We start from the raw sequence: 13339 nt of genomic DNA, 5'->3' as shown, positions 1-13339 counted from the left end.
GCAGACCCCATTATGGAGTTGATTACATTGTATTAGGCTACATCATGGGGGATTAGTAGGCTTTAACTGCCAAACCACTGAAAACCCTGGTCCAATCACAATGATACAAAACATATTACAAAAATAGACAAGAAAGAGCAAATAGTCTAGCTTGCAGAAGTAGCATGTAGGAGAGTGGTAGCTGATAAGTCTCTAACGTTAGGTCAGTGGTTCTCCACCTTCCTAATGCCGTGAACCTTCAATACAGTTCCTCATGTTGTGGTGACCCCCAGACCATAACATTATTATTTTTTTTTACCATAACATTATTTGTGTTGCTACTTGATAACTGTCATTTTGCTACTATTATGAATCGGGCAACCCCTGTGAAAGTGTCGTTTGACCCCCAAAGTGGTCATGACCCACAGGATGAGAACCGCTGATGTGTTTTCAGTACATAGCTGGGGAGCTTAGATTAGGCAATGGACTAGATGGATGAAATACTTAAAATAATAATAATATATTGTATTTCTGGTAGAAATATATGTAGCAAAGCTGATTCCAATTCAACAATTCCCACATGAATTGTTCAGTGACATTGATTACATTCTTTACATTCTATCAACATTCTCATTATTTGTTCTAGTTCTTCCAGTCCCATTTGCAAACAGATAAATTTTGAGTTGGGTGATGACAAGTTTGGGAACACACTTGGTAAAATGAATCTTGTATCTAGCTATAGTTTATACTATAGGGAGAAGTCAAAGGGAATATAGACCAATTGGGAGGTCACTTGTAATAAACCAAGGTTCTATTAACATTTAAGGCCAGGCAATTCTTTTTGTGGTATACTTACCAGTATATATTGAATTGTGGGCTACTTAGCAGCATCCCTAGCCAGATCCTTGATGACACAGTATGTACCTGCTAATGGAAAGGGTATTGGGTTGAATCTGCCGCTCAATCTATAAAGATGTGTCAATCTACCTTCATAAAGACTACACCCTTGAAAATCACAGGGAGCAGGTTTGTTCTTGGTCACGAAAAGTCATAATCAACTCTGCAGCAATGGGCTTGAACTGGTTTTCTAGGTACTAGAAGCACTCCAGCTACCAGTTGTGGCAATTAAATTTCTCGACATTGCCACATCTCCTTTGGGGGCAAAGTCACTTGACTGACAATCATGATAGTAGATCATGTGAGAAACAGAAACAAAGGATGGATGTGAGCTTTAGGTGGAAGTAAAATCTAAAAGTCTTGGGAAATGTCTGAATAGTAGTGGGATTAAAGAAGAGCAAACATTGAAAGATCAAACAGAACCAGAGAAGGCGTGGAGACCATGTGGTCTAATATATTCATAATTGTTTATAACAGTGCATATTTGTTCAGAGGGCAATTTTATAAGACCTATTAATCATCACGAAAAATACCTTGGTCTTTGATCTGGAAATTCTACTCCTGAGAATTTAGAAGTGTTATCTTAAATGATTCAAATGAAGATGTCATTTTTGTATTCACAGCTACAATCATTTGAGAAAGATAGTGAACATGTTGTTTTGAATAATTACACTCGGTCACCACCAATCTCAAACCAAACCGTCTTTTTTTGTGACTCATCACAACCCTAAGGGACAGGGTAGAAATGCTCCAAACGATTTTCAAGGCTGCAAATCTCTATGGAAACAGACTGTCGCATCTGCCTCCTGCGAATCTGAACCCCATAGTAGCCATGCACTTTCGCCATGGTGCCACCTTCATTCCTGCCACTTGGCCTGTTATGTTTAAGGGGTCAGTTTAAGATTCTGAGTTGAGATAAATGAAAGATTCTTCAGCACTATAGCAAATGAAACAAAGCCCCAGAGAGGATGGGCAGGGCAGGTATCAAGAATTCAAGTATACATGTTTGAAAAAAACCTTTTTATTTTTCAGAGAAATGATAGCTGTGAGAATTCATAACAGGAAAAAGGAGGAAAGGAAGCTACGTGGAGAATTTTTACCTGTAAAGACAATCAGGTGACCCAGGGGATCTTAATAGAATCTCGAGTTTTCCCTGAGGAATTCCAAGAGTTGTGCAGTTTCCTGTGAGATGCTACTGGGGAGCAGGCAGTTACAAAATGAGTCTGTCTCGAGGAAAAGGAATCGTATTTAGAGTTGTTGTTTTGTGCCCTCAAGTCGATGTCTACACTTAGCCTCCTCCCTAAAAGAGAACTGAACCAACACGGGTTCTTTCCAAGGTTGCTCTGAGTCAGAATCGACTCTATGGCACTGAGCTTGAGTCGCTCTTTACAAGAGCTGATAATTAGGTCTTGCTCCTGTGAAGCAGCTAGGTGAAACTGTTTAGTAGTCCAGCGCTTAACCGGTACACCAACACAGTATTCAGAGACTATAAGACTAATTAAGCTTCGCTCCCACCCAGGGACGGGAAAAAAAAAAGAAAAAAAAAAGAATAATTAAGCAGCCAACTTTCTTTATCCTGAATCTCGAGCAGTTGATTTTTAAACTGCCTTTATATAAATTCTTGCTAATGTGGCCAAGATGCAGTCTCTGTCGAGACAAGGAATTCTGGTTGCATTGTGGGTTACACATTGGAGGGCAGTTCAAATCTCGGAGGAGCAGCCGAGAGAAAGACAGAGGAGGCTTTCTGCTGCCGAAAAGATCTACAACCTTGGGAGCCCGCAGGAGCAGCTCTAAGAGACGGGTTTGGTTTGGGCTTTGGTGGTGTAAAGGCGTGCGTTAAAAGGAAGATTGCTGTGGTTCTTGTTAGTAAACAAAAGTAACATTTGGCAAAATGCGGAACAGGGGCGGGGCCAAAGACTGGTGGGCGTGGCAAAACGAGATCGGCTCGGCGGCCACGCCCCCTTCCCAGGGTGCACCACGGCGGCGTGTACGCGAGTCCCTTTCTTGCCAGGCCCAGGTTGGGCTCGGAGGAGGGTACCGGTCATGGAAGGGCTCCGGGCTAGTGCGGGGCTGCTGAGGCGAGGGAGGCTGCGGCGCCGGCGCCAGCCCCAGCCCCACGGCGGGTCTGTCCTGAGCCTGCCCTTGCGGCCCAGGAAGATGCGGAGGCAGCTGAGGAGAAGTGTGGCGTCCCGCATGGCCGCGCTGAGGGCCCAGACGCTGCCGAGCGAGGACTCGGAGGACTCGCGGGTGGAGGCGGCGGCCGATGGCCCCGGAGACCCGCGGTCCGGTGCGGCGGCCCTCCCGGACGCGGCCCGGCGGGAGTCGTACGCCCCCCTCGGGCCCGGCGAGCTGCTGGCGGCCCCGCCCGCCGCCCGCTCCCTGCAGACTCCCCGCGCCGCGGCCGAGGCGCAGACCCCGTCCGCCCGCTTGGTGGAGGCGCAGACCCCGCCGGCGCGCCTCGTGCCCGCGTCGGTGCCCGCCCGCGCGGTTGAGACGTCCGCCCTGCTGGGCAGCGCCCAGCACCTGGCCGCTCCATCTTCCGCCGTCCCCGCGACGCTGGCGGGGCCGCCGGGGGACAGCGCGGGTGGCGAGCCGCCCTGGGGCTCCCCGCTGCAGCGCGTGCTGGCCGAGCTGAACCGCATCCCCAGCAGCCGCCGGCGGGCCGCGCGCCTCTTCGAGTGGCTCATCGCGCCGCTGCCGCCCGAACACTTCTACCGGCGCCTTTGGGAGCGGGAGGCGGTGCTGGTGCGGCGGCAGGACCACACCTACTTCCAGGGTCTTTTCTCCACGGCGGACCTCGACGCCATGCTGCGCCACGAGGACGTGCAGTTCGGCCAGCACCTGGACGCCGCGCGCTACGTCAACGGGCGGCGGGAGACCCTGAACCCGCCGGGGCGTGCCCTGCCCGCCGCCGCGTGGTCCCTGTACCAGGCGGGCTGCTCACTGCGCCTGCTCTGCCCGCAGGCGTTCTCGCCCACCGTGTGGCAGTTCCTGGCCGTGCTGCAGGAGCAGTTTGGAAACATGGCAGGCTCCAACATTTACCTCACGCCCCCCAACTCCCAGGGCTTCGCCCCCCACTACGACGACATCGAGGCGTTCGTGCTGCAGCTGGAAGGTAGGAAACTCTGGCGGGTCTACCGACCCCGAGACCCGACCGAGGAGCTGGCCTTGACCTCCAGCCCCAACTTCAGCCAGGAAGACCTGGGGGAGCCGGTGCTGCAGACGGTGCTGGAGCCCGGCGATTTGCTCTATTTTCCTCGGGGCTTCATCCACCAAGCCGAATGCCAGGACGGGGTGCACTCTCTGCACCTCACCGTGTCCACGTTCCAGCGCAATACCTGGGGCGACTTCCTGGAAGCCGTGCTGCCCCTGGCCATGCAGGCAGCGATGGAGGAAAACGTGGAGTTTCGGAGGGGTCTGCCCCGTGACTTCATGGATTACATGGGGGCCCAGCATTCTGACTCCAAGGATCCACGAAGGACCGCTTTCATGGAGAAGGTGCGGGTTTTGGTAGCCCGCCTGGGACACTTCGCCCCTGTCGATGCTGTGGCTGACCAGCGGGCCAAAGACTTCATCCACGATTCTCTGCCCCCTGTGCTGACTGAGAGGGAGAGGGCACTGAGCGTGCACGGGCTCCCCATTCGCTGGGAGGCCGGAGCGCCTGTCAACGTTGGGGCCCAGTTGACTACAGACACGGAAGTCCACATGCTTCAGGATGGGATAGCTCGCCTCGTGGGTGAGGGAGGCCATCTGTTTCTGTACCACACAGTGGAAAACTCCCGGGTGTATCATCTAGAGGAGCCCAAGTACGTGGAGATCGACCCCCAGCAAGCTGATGCCCTGGAGCTCTTGCTGCGCTCCTACCCGGAGTTTGTGAGAGTAGGGGACCTGCCCTGCAACAGTGTGGAGGACCAGCTCTCCTTGGCAACCATGCTATATGACAAGGGGCTGTTGATCACCAAGATGCCTCTAACCTTAAACTAGTTCCTTGTGGATTGCTGGACGCCAGGCAGGAGAGGCACCTTTTGTGTAGACATTCATACTCTTACCTGGCTGACCTTCATGGACCGTGTGTTCACATTTACCTTTATAGCTGCTTCTACATCGCACACTTTCAGTGGTCTTCTGGGAATCGTCGCCTCATCTAGGTACAAAAATAAGAACAAGGTGGAACAAAAGAAGCTGTTTATTTGCAGCAGTAACTTGTGTGTGTAGTCATTTCAGAGGACCAGCTTCATGGTTGTCCTCAGGAATTGCCATCCAATGTGTAGCCCCAACTCTAGGCGACGTTAGAAAGTTTGTATTTGGAATTTGCATCCTTTGTTTGGGTTTTCTTTCATCCTTTTGGGAGGGCGAGAGGGGGGCCGGTCTCATGTTTGTTATTGTGGGTTTGTATGGACAACGAGAAGTTTAAATTAAAGTGCCAATGACTGGTTTTCCTTTTCTAAGGCTAGATCATTCTGTGGTATGGTTTGGAAAATGTGGGGCAAGGAGGAAGATAAGAAAAATCGGTCAGGGCCGAGCAGAAAGCAACTGAGGGTGGTTGTGGACTGTCTAAGCAACATGTTCAGCATTTTCAAAAGAAGAGAAATTCATCTGGTTGAGTTTAGATCTTTTAGTTCAGGGGTAATGAATTCATTTTAAGTACGCAACTTGACCCCCAAATAGCACAATCCTATTACAAAAGTGAACCAGCTTTGTAAGTATGTTACTCAGTGGTTGGCACCCCTTTCAGAGGGCCACCTGGCCTAGGCCCCAGCCAACCAGTTTGAAGTCAGCTGACTAGGGGAAGCTGATGTTCAAGTCACTTTCCACTCTCATTTTTTTCTGGCAGTTGGAAGACACTTTCCCAAATCTGGCAAGTGAATATTCTCATGGTGGAAAAGAGCTTGTGTACCCGAAAGAGCCCTGGACTTGGAACTGGAAGACCTGGGTTTTGGGTGGTGACTGGTAGGCAGACACTGTTGCTGCCACCCCTGGGCACGCAGATTTTGTAAGTATATTTTGGTACAACTTGGTTTTCTACCTACCCGCTCGTTTAGGCTATATCTGAAACTTAAGATTCACTTGGAGAAGTTCAATTATATAGGGTTGCAAACCTCATACAGTTGTTTGTTTTTAATTTATAAAAGTCTTGTTAGGTACCGACCGGCCTGCTGATTCTGACTCATAGCAACCCTGTGTACCAGAGAACTGCTGCGTAGGCTCGGCGCTCGCTTGACAACTGTTGCTATGCTTGAGCCCTTTCTTATAGCCATTATGCCGGTCCATTTTATCAAGGGCCTTCCTCCTCCTCACTGACTTTGCTCTGTTGCACATAGGTAGGATCACTATGTGTCAGAACAGACTCGACAGCATGTAACAACTCTTTACCAAGCATGATGTCGTTCTCTAGAGCAGAAACAAACCAGATCCACTGCTATCAAGTTGATTCCAACTCGCAGCAACCCTGTAGGGCAGAGGAGAAGTGCACCTTTAGTGTTTCTGGGGCAGTAGATCTTTAGTGGGGGCAGACAGTCACATCTTTCTCCTTTGGAGCTGTTGGAGGGTTCGAACCACCAACCTTATAGTTAGCAGCCCATCATTCAACCTTCAGGGTTCCAGGGTCTACGCTTAAATAAATGAAGTAAAATTGATAGCTCGCTCTCCAGCCCCAGTGGCCCCAATTGACCACTATTTAAGGTTAAAGCTTTCAGGGCTTTTTGTTGTTGACATTGAAGCAAACACAGTGGGGATTTTTTGTTTTGAAAAGACTAATGTTTTTTTGGATATAGCCCTTTTTGACCTCTCAAATCAGTTCAGCTAGAGCTACCTTACTTTCTTAAAAGGTACAACACGGCAAATGAATACAGGCAAATGAATACAAACGTGAGGTTAGGAAGGTTCTTAGGAAGGTTCGAGAATGGCTCCACACTAAGCCCCCAAATACTCAAACCATTGTTTCCCAAAGCAGGTGATAACTGCCCCCACCACCACCCCAGGGGGTGCTGGATCCATCCAGGAGGCTGCAAAACCAGATGGCTCTATTGTATCCCTGGGTGATTATGGGCTATAGTACAAAAGTTTTTAATTGCCAAAGGGACTTTTTTTTTTTCCCCTGAAAAGTGACAGTAGGCCAAATAAGTTGGAAGCCCAAGATCCAGAAGCTGGAAAAGGCATGCTAAAGAAGTCACGGCCTGGGGCTCACCCCTAGGGAACTCACCCTGAAAGGAGTCTTGGAGAAGAGTATGGAGTGTCAGTGGTTTTTGCCCCTCTTGGGGTTGTGGCAAGTAAATGCGTTTTGCTTCTTCCTTCACTTTTCTGATGACCGCCTCAATTCGGAGTATCTCCTGGGTCAGCAGGTCCCTTTGGCTTAATGTGTGAATCTAGATCAGAGCAAATGATGTTAAAAACAAACAAACTTGCACTAGACTGCAAATCATCAAACATTAATAAAGTAATTGACAGTATCATGTGTATTAGTACTGGGTGGGCCAAAAATACTGGCGAAGAGTAGGAGTTCGGGGAAGACTAAGACTGGACGCAATCTCTCATTTCTTCTTTATCTCTGCCTGTAGGAAAGAAAGAACTTGGGCCCAGGAGCTCATGGGGAGGAGATGCGGGTGGCAGGAAACCAAATTTCAGAAAGAGTAACCACAGTCCTGATTTTGAGGGCCGTTTGCTAGGACTAATGGGAGGTTTATTTTGCTAATTGGATTTTATAACCCGACCACAGATGTTTTATATCTTCAAATGATAATGGTATCTGTGGCTGGGTGATAGAAAGTATGTCTGTGGTGGAGAAAAGGATGGTACATGCTTAGAGGGGAACAAGGGTCTGAGGAAGTCCTGAAAGCCCTTTGCTTCCCCCCCTGAGAAACAGCTTGCCCTTCTCGACCTTGTTCTTGATTTCCTGAAGCATTTCCTTGTGGCCTTCATTTTCTAAATGGAGTATCTTCATTGCCTGGGACATCTCTCTGAAAGGCAAGAAGGACCTTTTAGATTGTTTGACCATAGCCTTTAAAAAGGCATGAGATTGCTTCTCGGCCTTTTGGGTAAGAGCAAGAGTAAAGAGGCATGAGGATGGGGAGCACAGGCAAGAACCCTCAGGGTCAGTCCGAACGGCAGTTTTACCGAGCGTTTTCTGCAAACATAGTAGTGAAGCTTAGCTTATAAGGATGTACAATTGGTAGATGATATATTGAAAGGTACTAATTAGGTGCCCAGGTGGTGTAGTGGTTCCACGTTAGGCTGCTAACTGCAAAGCCAGTAAGTAGTTCGAGACCATTAGCTGCTCCAAGATATGTGGCTTTCTACTCCCTTAAAGCGGCATGTAGGGACACAACCAGGGAAGCTCTTTCATGTCCTTTAGGGTTCTCTGAGTCGGAATCGACTCAATGGCAGAGTCAATTGGTGCTATTTCTGGAACCTGTCTCAGTACAACTCCATAAGGTAAACTCAACTGTGCTTGTGCATAAAGAAATGGACTCAGAGGCTAAGTCACTTGTCCAGGGTCATATAGCTAGTGTGTGGCAGAGCTAGGATTCAAACTCTGGCTTTTTTGACAGAAAGGACTTGTCAGAGTAGGCACTTAAGAGAGGAGAGCTGAATAAATTAATAACTCAAACCACCTGGGCAGAGGACGCCTCATAGCATCGACACCTCATAGGCTTGACTTTCTATCTGTTTAGCCCAATATTTCTGTTACCACTTGGTAAGTAACAGGTGAAGAACATAGGTGAGCCTGAGCTTTTACTGTCATCGGGCAGTGTGTGGACCGGAGCTCTAGCACTTACTTTAGGACAGCATCATGATTCTCTAGGAGCAGCACGTCTAGAAAGGTGTCCCTGACCTGGGGCCCCTGAAGGTTGAGAGCCAGGATGCTCCGGCAAGCTTCCAGCCGTACGCTGGGTGATTCTTCATAGTGGATAGCCCAGAGCAGGAGATCTGTCAGCTGGGGATTCACTTGGCCAATCTGTCCCAAAGCTACCGAGATGAAAGGGAAGAAAAGGTCCTCTGTCACTTAAGACTTGGCTGTATGCAAACATCCAGAAACAATGGCCGTAACAGTGCAGGCAGCCACTTGGTAAATCGAGTCAAGGCAGGGTGACGGGAAGGGAGGCACAGTTACTTCCTGGGTTTACTCTGGCCTGTTTTGCTAGGGACTGTATCTTCCTTCACAGGCAAGGAAGGGATGGATGAGAAGCTAAGGTCACACTCTCCCTTATACTCCACCCACTTTCTAGAATCTGGGGATCATGGATATTGAGGTGTTGGAGGTGAGCTAGTCATTCTGAAATACCTCGAATGGCAAAGGCCTTGATTTTCCAGGAAGGTTCTCTCTGAAGCAGATTCAGGAGGCATTTAAGCACCTGGGAAAGATAAAAGTTCATTGTTGAGTGAGGAGCACCAGAACAAGCGGAAATCAGTGCCAGGGACCCCACCCGTCTCTAAAATGTGCTCTAACTAAAAAATGGCCTGTCAATTTTAGTGAGAGATGAGCTGGAGCTCAAAGTAACACACCTGAATGCATAGCAGTCATTGCTGGCTTATCGGGTTTCTGGATAGAATCCACTCAGCGGTAGCAGGTTTGGGCAGATTAGCTCACATTTCCGCCATACATGCTTCTTTTGGGTAATTTGATCTGTTTGTCCCAGAAACTACTAGGGGTTATAACCCTGGCATCTCTGGATGGCACAGTTGGCTAAGTGTGCTCAACTAGTAAGGTTGCTGGTTACATACAGAGGTACCTCAGAAGAAAGGCCTGCCTATCTGTTTTCAAAAGGAAACCTCTTGGAACTGCAGTTCTACTCTAGCATATGCCATTGTTTGGATTTTTGGTTTGTTACTTAGGGAAGCCTGCCAGCAATCAGGTAATGAGAAACTAGTTAACTGAGGTGAGAACAGAGATCAGGTAAATATGGCTAGACCTTAGAACCAATTCTGGGCTGGTTGTTAATGAAATACGGTCTTAACTATACCTCGTCACCTTCCTGGGCTGATGCCATTCATTCTGTGCCCCCAGCGACTGCTAACTGGATTGTGCATAACAAAGAGAAGATGCAGGGGAATGCCCCTTAAGTACAATAGGAACACGCTTTCCGGCTTTACCATCTTGTCACGGATCTGCAGGGCTCCAGCTGCCAAACAGGCTTCCTGGCGAACTGCCACACATTCGTCAGAGAAGCAGCTGAGAAAGTTTGGGAGAAGCTTGGCAGTCATGAGCTTGAGACCACGAATCAGAGAGAGAGCTTCTACACGCTCCCGGGAGTTTCCTTGACCCAGCTTGACTCTGTAAGGCACAAGGTGATTTTTTATTTCCTCTATGTAGGTCTCCAGTTGCCCTTCCTCTGTTACAATATCCACGAGGGGTGGGGTGGGGGGTGGGTAGAGGAAATCCAAGCTCTCCATTATCCAACCCATCCCTCCCTTCCTATCCAACCTTATGCCTATTTAGGTAAACTTCACCAGGTCACACTCTCACTGCCAGCAAGCCGATGCTTACTCCCAGTCACCTTGCAGGACTGGGCAGAACTGCCTGTTGGCTTTCCACGATGTTCCTATTACGTAGCATCTACTATGGTGACTGAATAAAGGCATTTTCACACATCTGCCACAGTCAGGTTGTCCTCTCCACTGCCCTCACCTTTGTCCTGCTCATTTCTGCATCTGGCTCCCTGAAATGACTTCTCTCTGACCTTCCACCTCTGGCTCGCCTGGAGCATTCCATTGTTCTATTGCAGTTATGGTATAGTAGTTATGCCATAGTTCTAATTTTTACTAAAATTTGTTATTGATATTTTAATTAGGTATTTGTTTCTCGTGTGTATAATCAGAATCCTGTCAAATTTTTGAACTCTCTAAACAAGACTGGACACCTAGTGGATACTCTTCTCCATAGCCATGCAGGGACTGTTCACTTTTTCTTTTTAAAAAGAGCCCTGTGAACGGGACATAGTACAATGCTTAACACACAGAAGAACCCAGTAAAGGTCAACTGGCTGAACCCCAGGCTCTCTGAATAGTTCTAAGACTAGAAAAGTTTCTCTCCTCATGTTGACATGAACTTACCTGATCTTGTCATGTACCTCTTTTCCAAGGTTCATGTGCCCCAAAGCTTGAGCAGCTTCCTGCCTCACTGTCTTATTCCAGTCGCTCCACATCAGTTCAATCAGCTTATTTTTCATATCCTACAAGTTGTTGGGATAATCGGCTACCATTTATTGAACATTAGTTTTGTGACTCTGCTAAGTGTTTTTTACCTGTGGTAACTCACTTCGTCCTCCCAAACAATATAATGAGGTAGGTGTTAGGATGTACAGATACCATAGAGGTTTGAATAAACTTGCCCAGGGTTAACCTGGTCATTGCTAGAGCCAAACTCAAACTGGCCTGTTTCCAAAGCGCTTGCATTAAACAACTCTTGTGCTGGGACCCATTTAATTTGCACCTGAGATACTTAAAAATGTTGTGGTAGATTAATAGGGTGAGCAACTTGTCCCACTTTGCTCAGTGTCCTGCCTCTGCACTGAAAGCCATCAATCCTAGGCAAACCAGGACAGTTGGTCACCCTATGCTTGAAAATCTATTGCTCCTAGAAGAGAAGGGACAAGATTACTACAGTTGTCAATGATTTGTGTAAGCGTTTCTCTCTTCCTGAAATATTTCTCTTTTCTACTTTACCTGGTACCTGTTGTTTCCAACTTAGTCTTTTAGGATTTTGCTCCAATAACATCTGCTCACTGAAGTCCTCTTACCAACGTCACTTAACAACTACCCTGTTTCCCCGAAAATAAGACAGTGTCTTATATTAATTTTTGTTCCCAAAGACGCGCTAGGTCTTATTTTCAGGGGATGTCTTATTTTTCCATGAAGAGGAATATGGTACACATTTATTTTATTAAAAGAGACCTCGCACTTTGTCTGCTCCAGCTGCGCTGCGGCCAACAGTGAGCTGCGTGGCGGTGCCCGCCGCTATGTCCCAGAATCCAGAGTTACGGTAGCTTTGGGGGGCCTTATTTTCAGGGGGGTCTTATTTTGCGGGGGGGATGCCTTATATTTCCGTGAGAGGCAAAACTGTAAGGTCTTATTTTCGGGGGATGTCTTACTTTTGGGGAAACAGGGTACTACTTCCGTGCTCTGTAGCATGTTGACCATGAGATCCTTGAGGACAGAGAAGATGTCATCCATCTTTGTGAGTAGCCTGGCATGTAGGAAGTGGTCAAAACTGCTGCTCACTGAATGAAGAAAGGAACCAATGGATCTACTGCCTTTCTCACTTCCAGCAGTCTGACTGACCAGGAGTCCTCGCATCCTTACCTTGTTCCCTGTAAGTTCTGCTAGTCTTTGTACTCTCAGATGCCAGCCCTTAGTGACAAGTGCTGAAGAGGTGAATGTGCAAATGACTGGGCTACTATTAACATTCTAATGTTAGAATGCAGACTCTGGCTGTGCTGCCCTGAGATGAGTCCGTATTTCTAACTAGCTCCCGGGTGAGGCCTTTCCTGTTGGCCCCTGCAGGTAGTAAGTAGCAGGGTGCTGTAGCACTCGAGGCAGGATTCTCCCACTGGAATGGCGTTAAAGGAGCCCTGGTGCTGCTGTTGGCTAGATTTTGTACTTCCCACACCAAAAGGGGAGGACTACAACGAAGATGAATGCTAACGAGCTGGAGAGGCTTCCTTTCTCATGGGAGTGGCGGGGTTCCGAACCATTGAGAAGTACCCAGAGAGATGAGGGAGAGAGCTAGTAGAAGATGAGACAAATCCACCCCACCCCACCCCACCCCACCCCAGACAGCTGGAGATGGTTTTGAAAGAATGGCAAAACTGAGGCCAAAGTGAGTCTTGATGGCTTCCTGGATTCCCTGCCCTGGAAACGCCTCTATAGCCTCCGATACAACAAAAATATTTGAGAGCTTCTTACAATTATTGCTTGTTCTTTAGTTGTGTGTATTCTCTTGCTGCTAAAACTGTACTGTCAGGATTTTAGGAGGGACTGTTTCATACCTTTTTCATGTATGTACTGAACATTCAGGGAGAGTCAGTAGTAAAAGAATTGGATTGTAATGAGTGAATGAACTGGGTTGTTAAGTAGTTTAAGTTAATGTTTCTCAAACTATCTGAGATGAATGACCAGGTTGACCAGTACTTAAAAAAAAAAATTTGTTGGGGGGTGGGGCGGGAATGCAGAGGAAGAGGTATGATGAAATCTTATAAAATTCACTGGTGTTGAGACCATGTCACATTACTATAAATATTTCAACAGTGTTGATCTCTGTGCCTGTCCTTATTTCATTGTGAGTCAGTCAGATGTGAATTCCCACCACACCGAGAACACTCGCCTAAGTCACAGTAAGACATGACAGTACATGAAGACCATTTGGGATTGAGAGTGAGAGGCAGCCATGTGGAGACAGATCTCTTTGATAACGGAATACTAAGAAGCACAAAAAGCGAAAGAGCTCCTAGCCCACTCTTGCTTCAGC

At 47.9% G+C, this 13339-nt stretch overlaps 2 protein-coding genes across 3 annotated transcripts in view; one reads left to right on the top strand and one right to left on the bottom strand.

Moving 5' to 3' along the window:
* The window catches only part of HEATR4 (HEAT repeat containing 4), a 43676-nt gene that overhangs the window by 17740 nt on the left and 12597 nt on the right, over window positions 1-13339 (bottom strand). Inside the window, exons 9-15 of the mRNA XM_075531686.1 lie at window positions 10927-11045; window positions 9967-10147; window positions 9158-9227; window positions 8652-8841; window positions 7754-7832; window positions 7079-7241; window positions 4962-5020 (exon numbers count right to left, since the gene is read on the bottom strand). Of these exons, the coding sequence (XP_075387801.1) occupies window positions 4962-5020; window positions 7079-7241; window positions 7754-7832; window positions 8652-8841; window positions 9158-9227; window positions 9967-10147; window positions 10927-11045 (861 nt within the window). The remainder of the gene's footprint in view (window positions 1-4961; window positions 5021-7078; window positions 7242-7753; window positions 7833-8651; window positions 8842-9157; window positions 9228-9966; window positions 10148-10926; window positions 11046-13339) is intronic.
* On the top strand, window positions 2859-13080 carry RIOX1 (ribosomal oxygenase 1). 2 transcript variants are annotated; one of them, XM_075530927.1, is made up of 3 exons: window positions 2859-5024; window positions 5711-5869; window positions 9881-13072. In XM_075530927.1, the coding sequence occupies exon 1, from the start codon at window positions 2920-2922 to the stop codon at window positions 4858-4860; it is 1941 nt and encodes a 646-aa protein (XP_075387042.1). In that variant the 5' UTR covers window positions 2859-2919; the 3' UTR covers window positions 4861-5024; window positions 5711-5869; window positions 9881-13072. The 2 variants fall into 2 exon arrangements, with proteins under 2 accessions (XP_075387042.1, XP_075387041.1); XM_075530926.1 differs by having other exon boundaries at window positions 5711-13080.

Source organism: Tenrec ecaudatus, chromosome 14 (assembly GCF_050624435.1).
Source record: "Tenrec ecaudatus isolate mTenEca1 chromosome 14, mTenEca1.hap1, whole genome shotgun sequence".
Lineage (NCBI taxonomy): Eukaryota > Metazoa > Chordata > Mammalia > Afrosoricida > Tenrecidae > Tenrec > Tenrec ecaudatus.
This window is presented reverse-complemented; position numbering and strand designations above follow the sequence as displayed.